The sequence below is a fragment of the Miniopterus natalensis genome, chromosome 3 (genome assembly GCF_054644295.1).
Source record: "Miniopterus natalensis isolate mMinNat1 chromosome 3, mMinNat1.hap1, whole genome shotgun sequence".
NCBI lineage: Eukaryota > Metazoa > Chordata > Mammalia > Chiroptera > Miniopteridae > Miniopterus > Miniopterus natalensis.
The window spans coordinates 51,975,861-51,985,446 of NC_142083.1; the positions used below are offsets into that span (position 1 = coordinate 51,975,861).

General features: G+C 40.3%; 1 protein-coding gene across 2 annotated transcripts in view; it reads right to left on the reverse strand.

Moving 5' to 3' along the window:
* LIX1 (limb and CNS expressed 1) overlaps positions 1-5,484 on the reverse strand; it is a 47,714-nt gene extending 42,230 nt beyond the window's left edge. Inside the window, exon 1 of one of the 2 annotated variants that reach the window (XM_016216173.2) lies at positions 5,165-5,484. In XM_016216173.2, the coding sequence (XP_016071659.2) occupies positions 5,165-5,246 (82 nt within the window). In that variant the 5' untranslated portion in view covers positions 5,247-5,484. Of the gene's footprint in view, positions 1-4,352; positions 4,554-5,164 lie in introns of those variants that run through there. The other variant, XM_016216174.2, reaches the window with a different exon arrangement.
* Positions 5,485-9,586: the final 4,102 nt, after the last annotated feature.

Here is a 9,586-nt window from a genome sequence, read left to right on the forward strand (position 1 = left end):
AAAAGAAGCCTACGGTGAGAAGAGACAGCAGACCATGAGGAGGCACCTGATTTACTCACGGGATGAGTGGCAATCACATTTTATTTTGATTTGCTAATCTTATTTATATATTAAGAAATAAATGTACTAAGACAGACGTGGCCATTAAGCGTTCAAGAAGCCACTTATTTTTTTCCATTTAAAAGCATTTTCCTCTGGGGCTGAGACTTTCAGTATTTAAACTCTGCCAAATGTATATTTACTGAAAAGAGGAGAAGGGTGTCCATCCCAGTGATATCTAAACTGAAATCTGTATTTTTCTCTGCGTATAAATTCATATAAAAATAGTTGGTATTATCTCTTAGCATAAATTTTTAAAGTAAAACTGGCATTTAAATACACTTCAGTAGACCAGACGTCCACAGTTCAATTTACTGTGATTAGGATGTAATCTTTTTTCCAAAATGAGCTAGTGAGCAGCAGTTGCATTAACCATACTCTTCCGGGCATACTTTACGTGGTGGAATGCAGTGCAATGCGTGGAGAGATTTTACTACACAATTACCTTCATCCCTTACATTCTACTTCATTCTTCTTTGTGAAATGCAAAAAGACATAAATGTACCATCAAATTTATAGATTTCAGATAACTACACTAAAAAGCATGAGATGGAGAAATACTTGACTCTCAAGGATCTCTGCTCTTTCACACTGCGCGCAGCCAGGTTCATGACTACCAAGATGGCTTTAATAGCTCTATAGCCTGGTCTAATTTCTCCAAAGGATAAAAATGTACTTTTTTGAGGTCTTCACCTATCTGATATAAATAAATCCTTTCATGCAGCAAAATGTTCCCCCAAATGGAAGAGTTAGTGCACCTCAAATATTGGAGAAATTTCCTTCTAATTGTACAATGTTTAGTAAAGGGTCCATCTTATTTTTTTCATTATACAATTTGGGGAAACATATTGGTGAAATCTAACATGTCACTTCATAAGTCCATGCCAGGAACCAACACATTCTCAAGGCTTCAATGACAACTCAGAGAGCTTTTTAACAATCTGTTTGAGAAAGTTTGTCTTGGTTTAGGACTTCAGGTAGTGAATGTGGTTTCCCCCTATAGGCATGTTTACATCCACAAGTCTTGCATATTGCCTGAATGGGTAAACTAATTCTTGCTGTGAAAAAGCTGTAATTGTCTCCCAACTTAGTATCAGGAAGTGTACCTCCAACAGATGTCAATATAATCTTTTCCCAAACGCAACATAAGGCCATAAACTCCCTGAACTAATCTAGGATCACTGTTAACTCCATGGCTCCCTACTGCCCGAACTTCAGGGTGACTCCACCTGCCTCCTCAGCCTTGTCTCCCCCCCAACCCCCCGAGCATTGCTCTTGTATTGCCTGATCTGTCTTCAGACAAGCTGTTCTCTCTCTTCAGAAATGCCCTTCCCCTCTCACTCTCTCTCATACTCCTGTTCAGATGTGTCTATTAAATGGGTTCCCTCCAGAAGAGTTCATTTCAATCCCCCCTCTGTGTTCCTAACAGATATTGCTGTGCCATGGTCCTTTAACACCTCTGAGAGGCAATGTCTTGCAGTGGCTAAAGGTGAGGATTTGGAAGATAGAATTTGAATCCTGGCTGTATCACTTACTAGCTGTGTGACCTAGGGCAACTCACCTCAACCTCCATGAACCTCAGCTCCCTCGCTTATAAATAGCAATAGTACCTACATTACTGTCCCTCGCTGTGAAGAGTCAATGTTCCCAGTACAGAGTTCTTGACATCCTAGCATTACCATGAATGAAAGAAGGGCCCAAAGATGGCAGATAAGCATATTATGCTCTTGTAATTTGAAGAGTTAACACTCAGTTAGGATCTGACGGTGCAGCCACCTTGAAACCATGTGGTGATTTCCTTTGAGAAAGCATGTGACAAAGTGTCAAACAGTGGCAAACAAAGAGAAAGCTCACACACAAACTCTTAAAAGACCTGGCATGGGCAGCCTTTAGGATAGCACATCTCTGGTTGTGACACGTGACACAGAAAAAGAAATTGGAAGTTGCACAGAGCCAAGAGAGGAAGGCAACAGGGAAATAGGCCCTAATTTCTCTGCAAGGAGATGCTGTCTGATGGCCTGGCAATTCCCAGTGCTTCTTGGTACACAATAAGGACACCCAGGTTGTGGAGAACAGCCAAGGACAGCTTAAATGAGCAAACTTCAAATTGAGAGCCCACCTTTAAAAAATGTCTTTCCATTGTTTTTCATTTGAGATGTACAATAGGAAAAAAGAGGGAAAAAAATGTTGTTTTATTCTATGTTAATGAATGAACTACAGAAAGGGAAGAAAAGGAAAAGCAAATTACAGCAACTGCCAGATAAACACCTTGCCTAAAGCAAGTGAGGGATTTCATGAATTGCAAAATGCCACTTGGAAGGCCTCCTTGGCTGAGAAATGCATTCAAATTTCATTTCTTTAAACGAATGTGACTGTCCCCATGGGCATTGTTCTCAGATCAGAAACTCTGGGTGTTTTCCTCACCAACTTGAGAAGAAAATTCAGCTTACTATTGCTTGTTTTTTATAAAATCAAAAGCCAACTGAGGGAAACAAATTAATAAAATGATCCCATATCTCCTGTATTACGTGTTTCTAAAGAATAAAGAGAAAAAAACTGCCTTTGCATTTATAGAAATTTAGAAAAACACTTCTACAGTGTTCCTTATGCTCCTTTGTTTCACTGTGCTGGGGTTTTAAAAATTCTTGGATTGGCCTTTCATCTTTCAGGAAAGTAAGGTAACAATTTTTCTTAAGCAATTGGCAGTGATGCGCTTAAGCGCTTAGCCCGCTTCTCCTGGGAGGAAGAGGTGGTGCCGGGGCGGGGAAGGGAAGCCAGGGGGCTGGAGGAGAGGGTGCCCAGGCCTGCCGCCCGAGGCCAGCCAGCTCTCTAGGCCGGCCAGGACAGGCGTGTGGTGGCGGCAGCTTAGAGGTGTGCCCGGGAAAATGAGTCGCGTGCTCACCTCTGGCACGCGCTGGGTACACGGCATGGCGGGGGCCCCGCCGACTCTGATGTCCTGCCCCAGAGAGTAGCAAGGCTGTTCCCATTTATGCCACGAGCATGGTGAGTGGCTGGATGTTTCCATGTTACAAAAACTCCTGGTGCAGAAATCTGCCACTTGGCTCACTTTGATTTGGTCATTTTTCAGATTAGAAACACCTGAAGGAGAGGCCCGCCGTGCACTATTCGCACCTCGCAAGCAATGCCCGCAGCTGCGGGGCAGCCCGCCCTGGGTAAGCAGGCAGTGCCATCTCATCAGGCTGAGGCTCTGGGTAATGAATGAAACACAAAATAGGACACTGCTTTGGTCTCCCGTGTGAAAGAGCTCCTGCAGAGGTCTGGACGACGGAACATAATGCATGCCTTATTTCAACCCTTCTTCTGTTTTATTCTCTATGCTACACTGTAAACCATTTCTGGGATTAATTCATTTTAAAAAGTGGGCCATGATTTCAGATTAAACTTCTTAAATTCACAGTGAAGTCAGTGAAAAATTTCCCCTTTATTTTTTTTTTACTGCTTTCACTATCCAAACCCTCAGCATAAGACCCCCTGGTCTTATACAATTTATCCAAAGCTCTGGGCAGGTCAAGGGCCCTTTACCCTTCACTCATGAATTCAGTGCTATTGTAGGAGACAGACATTCTTTCCTCCCCTTTTCACTTAAAGAAACATATCAAACTTGAATAGACTCCAGGCTAGACTGGGGTCGGGAGTGATTTTATTAGTCCTCATATAGCTATTGGCACATGCTTGAAGATAATATGAGGAAGGAAGGAAGGAAGGAAGGAAGGAAGGAAGGAAGGAAGGAAGGAAGGAAGGAAGGAAGGAAGGAAGGAAGGAAGGAAGGGAGGGAGGGAGGGAGGGAGGGAGGGAGGGAGGGAGGGAGGGAGGGAGGGAGAAAGAGAGAAAGAGAGAAAGAGAGAAAGAGAGAAAGAGAGAAAGAGAGAAAGAAAGAAAGAAAGAAAGAAAGAAAGAAAGAAAGAAAGAAAGAAAGAAAGAAAGAAAGAAAGAAAGAAAGAAAGAAAGAAAGAAAGAAAGAGCAGGTTTTTATTTTATGCCTTAGAGGGCAGATTATAATTTAGTTTCTAAGAAGAAAAACTTATAGAATAAAATGGCCTAACATTTCTTTTCCTTCATCACACATATGAGAAATATAAACTAAAAGGACATCTGGAAACTAACATTATTCAGCAATCAGAAAGGAAAAATCCAAACCATTGAAGTTTTGATGGAGACAAACATAACGAGATTTACAAAGAAGAAAGCTGTAACCTATTGAAGTTAAAAAAAAAAATCCATATGCATTTTACCTTTTGGGCAGTTCCATAGCAAAGTTCTATTTCAGAAGCTCTTTGTAATATGAAACCCACTGTAGATAAGATACACCGGGAAGATAGTCTGTTTTGCAGCAGCAGGAAATCAAATTGGTTCCAGAAACAAAGTTACATGACAAATGGTTTAATAGCACTGCCAGATTTGGAAAGCTTTGATTGAATTATTTTTCATAATCATTAAAAAAAGATTTTGAAACAAGTTTTTGCCATAGCTGTTTAGATTTGTTGTAGGGGAAGGGTGTTGCAGGGGCGAGAAGATATCTAATTTCATTGGCCTTTTAACTAGTGTGTTATAATTTGTTATCAAAATTTAAGAGCTCGGTGATGATTTATTAACTTTTGTTAGGAACAGAAAATTTCAGACAAACACAATGCTTGATTTAACATAACTAAGATATGTCCTGAAGGATTAAACATGTTAGTAAATATATATTTCATTATCCTATGCAAGTTATTTTTAATTGTAATCTTAGTAGCAATCAGCCTTGCTTTATTTTTAAAAAGCATCTGGAAAAGTTCACCAAGTCTTAGGCGAGTCTTAGATTTTAGTAGAGACTTCTAAACCGTTAGCAAGATGTATCACTGACAAAATAACCCGGCAACTAAGACCCGTAGGTGAGATGAAATGAAATCATTTTTCTGACTGTAGTCAGGAACAAGTTAAATATCGCTTAGACCACAGCACACGACTACAGAGATTTAGAAGAAATCACACTTAAATAGGATGTGACTAGATGTTTAGGACTATTTTCTAAAAAAGTAAAAACTTTTTCCCCTTCAGTACTTACAGTCTTTGAAGACCAGAGTTGGGTCTCTGTGAGGCAGGACTTGGGCAATGATGTGTCTCAGGGATTCCAAGGTTCTGTCCATCTTGGTCTGCCTGTGAGAGCCTGCTGCACAGGGTCCTCATGCCTGAGCTCTTGCAGTCCTGGACTGAATTTGTGCAGCTCATTGATGCACAGGATTACCAAAGAATCCCTTTTAACATCTGCCAATCAGACATTTCCCAGAATCTAAAGACCCCTCAGGGGGCCCTCCTCGCAGGCTCACTTATCTTTGTTGTGTGCTGAGCTAATTAGCTCTAAAGGCTGGCTGACAGGCAGGTTTCCATTGCTTCCTTCTGTTAAACACACCCACCTACAGGCTAGCTGGGGAAGCTCCCTGATCGTGGGAACAGCTTTCCTCTCCAACCAGATTTGGCCTGAATGGCTTGCAGCTTTCTGATTTGGATATTTCTTTTGGTTCCCCATCTTCAAATGTGCTGTTATCAGGCATATAGAATCAAGAAGGTTATTTCTCAAGGAATTTTCCTGAGTAACAAAGGAGTTTCCGGCTCAAGGCTTCCAGCTCAGAAGAATCAGTATAATTTAAATTCTTATTTGGTAAAGAAATGCTATAAAGATTGTGAATGTGGCCAGGCACCAGATATGCCTCTATGTGAATTCAGGAGCATCTCTTTGGAAGCCAAATTTTTAAGGCACCCCCTCTCCTCCCCCACCCCTCCCCCTCCCAATTATAGTCACTTCTGGTGAGCAGTGGCAAGTAAAACCTCCCGGCTGCCTTTCGGCTTGCCTGGGAACATTGACTTCCCTATTTGCCCTTCAAGGCGAATTATTCCCAAGACTGACTTTAATGAATTCTGGTATCATTCATTTCCTTTCATTTCATAATAACTACTTCTATTAAAAATTGCAGGAGAAGCAAAAAAAATAAAAAATAAAAAAAAAGTTTTCAAAAGAATATAGGTAGTTATTAAAAGATCTTAAGAAAACAGATTCTTTTCTGTATATACTACTCACAACATTAATCTTTCCACAGGAGACATAAGTATAAGTCATGGGCTGCCACTGCAGTAATAAGGATTTGGACCAGGTATAAAAGAACTGATTTTAGCGGCTGCAACCTATGTTAGTTGTTGAAGGCTTGTTGAGGACTTCTTTACTTTTATTTAAAATATTTTTCCAGAGTAGACAGAAGAGGTTGCTTTCCAGTGTTCTTTCCAATTTTCAGATTCCATAATTATGTTGTATTATATGATTAACTGAAACCAGTCCTTTAAAGACTATAAAAATAAAATGTTTTCCATGTGATCAGCTTTTCAGCTAGTTGGTAGAAGGGTGGTGGGCTAAATAAAAGGAAACAGAAGGAATGGGGCTGAAATAATAATTATTATAATGACCATCACTTAGCAAATGCCCACAGTGAGTATGTGCCACACACAACAGACATGAGGCTGCCCCAGAGTGCACATTTATTATTATAAAAAGGAACTTGAAAGATGTAGCAGTTCACATTAAGAAACTTACTTAGGGTCCCAAAGTGTACTTCTCATGAGCTGTACTAAGTAGAAAATCATCAGTATCCTTGCCATCTGGTTGATCATTTAAAAGAGAAATTGGGTGGTTTGTAGACAAAAAACAAACAAAACCCCCCAAACTGTTATATATTGATTGGACACAAAGTATAAATGAGTGCAAGTACTTTCAGTGTGGTATTGAATTGGAAGTCAAGATATTTAAGGTTCCAATTAGGGAAACATTAAAAATATGGAGTTCTCAAAGTACTAAGACTGATAATATAAAAACAAAAATTAGGAATTATTGATGCTGGGATTTCAATCAATAAATGGACTTTTTATGGGCTTAAATTTAATTCCAATAGTACATAAAAATAGTGTAGTGTGGTGGAAGGAACATTGAATTTGGATTTGTAAGATCTAGCATTTGACTTTTGTTAGCTGTATAACTTTAAAGAAGTCACTCTATTTCTCTGGGCTCAGAGTCCAAATCTATAAAATTAGGGGGTTGGGCTGGATGCTGTCTTTCAGATTTAACATCTATGATTCCATGGATACACTGCAAATGAACACAAATATTATCAAACATCTTCTAACTTTCTGGAAAGTCATATATTTGTTTCCTAGAAGCTGGACTGGTCATTAAACAAATCACTTCTATTCTCACAGTCAACCTCATATCCATGCATTAATATGAAAGACAACTTAATAGGGTGATTCAGAGATACTGCTAATGCTGGCTAAAATCAAAGGCAAGAATTTGCTAAGTAAACTAATCGTCAACCGCCACAAGATTTTTCTAAAGAAGGCAAATTAGAGAACTCCAAAAGAGATTTACAAAGATAATTTCATAAAAATATCATGTTCTTTAATGTCCTATTTTAAAAATGGAAAAAGAATTCTAGGAAGGTAGATTCTATAACATTACAGTTAATTACTATAGTTTCTTTTTTTCTCATCGGGCCCTTCCATTCAGCAGAAGTTTTCTGAAACAGGTTTCCTTCCTTGTCTGCCCATGAAGACACCTCGCCTGTAAGTGCTGTCGCGAGGCAGCCTAGAAAAACTGCGGTTTCTCACCATCTCTGCGATGCAGAAGGCACCTGAGACACATGGAAGAACCTGAGCAATCCTTGTGCAGTGCGTCTATTTTAGTTCCGATTCTGCACACGGTTCACAAGTTAGATTTCACTGTGACCTCGACCGTCTGTAGGAACACGCCAAAAGCAAGACCAAAGCACTGGGACAGGGTGCGTGACTCAGTGAAAACCAAACGGTGTTTTTACAGTCCTATTAGAGTGCTGCTCGGAAGTATGAGAAATGGCATCCAACTGACATATTTGGTGATGAAGTTATCACCCAGTGTGAAGGAGCAGGCTCAGTGCAACAGCACACTTACCAGCTTCCAGAGAGAAGATGAGAAATCTAGGGGTATGTTTTTGCACCATTTCATGCACAATGTGAACAAAAAGTCTATGGAAACAATAATTTTGCTGGTAAGAAAAATTCATTCCTGTCATTGCAGTAATATTTTTGTTAAAGTTCATAAAAGGTACAAAAATAACAAGGAGGCAGGGACCACTAATTGAAATCACATCCAGAATGTTAGAAAAACAATAAATGCACCAAAGAATCATCTTTAGTTAAAAACAGGAAGGAACCCCCACCATCCTCCTTGCCTCCTCACTTGACGATCCGCTCTGCCCTGGAAGAAGAGAAGGGGGTAAGTAAGCAGGAGGTAGGCCGGTAGGTGAGGCTGCAGTGAGGCTTGTGAGACTCCAGGTCCTTAACATTTTCAGCACGGGGCATGCAGACTCCAAAGGCTACGCCTGCAGTACCAGCCTGAGCCCGCTTATCACTACTCTAAGGCATCCGGTGACTCAGGAAGGAGAGGGCCCTGAGTGAGATTTAGGAAGATTATCTTCCCCGAAATAATTTCTTCACTTACTTGCTAATGCCTAGATTCTTAAACACTGACAATTTAAGATATCATAAATAAATGAAAAGGGATTGGGTTCATGCAGTTAAATAAATTAATACGGAGAGCAAGTAGTTTACAAGAGCAATGGGAAACGACTGACGGCAGCTTCTCGAAGATTCCAATGGGAGGTGGGCAGAGAGAACTGGAAGGGCCTAAAAACTGGAGTGGAGTGTGAGAGTGCAGAAGGGCCGGGAAGAAACTGACTTTCCAGAGGTAATGGCTAATGACCGTTTAGTGTCAGCAAGGAAAAGACAGCAAGGAGGAATGAATGGCTGGTTAGCGTCAACTTTGTTTCCTCTCAACTTGGAAGGGACCAATGGGATGTTTGAATGAAGGTATTCTCATAGAGGGTTAGTGAGAAAGGCAACTTCAGATTAGAGACAAAACAAATTTAAAAACACAGGCAACATAAAAGAACTTAATTTCAGACATTTGCTCATTGATATTTCACTACATTTAGGAACATGAACAAAATAATTAGAAAATTGATTAATACCCCATCTACAGATTAAAGTGTACATTTCCCCCATTTTATAGAAAATTATGTAAAATGCTTTCATGAAATAATTTTCCTCTCCACCAGATAAAACCGTGAGTGAGCTGCCCTTTTTCCTTGCCAGGGCAGTCAAAGTCAACTCCCTAAACCAGAAAGCGTAATGAAGGTAAACCTCTCCTTTATCTGAGCCTTCTATTCCTAGAAGGGGATCCTGAATGAGTGCTTGTCATCTTGATTGTTTTATGTAAACAATCACCCAAGTCTGTCTTGGTATTTGCTTTCCAAAGAGAAGTAAAACTGATCCTTCAAGAAGTACTTTATAACCCGGCTGACGTGGCTCAGCGATTGAGCATCGACCTAGGATCCAGGAGATTGTGGTTTGATTCCCGGTCAGGGCACATGCCCAGGTTTCAGGCTTGATCCCTAGTTGGGGGTGTGCA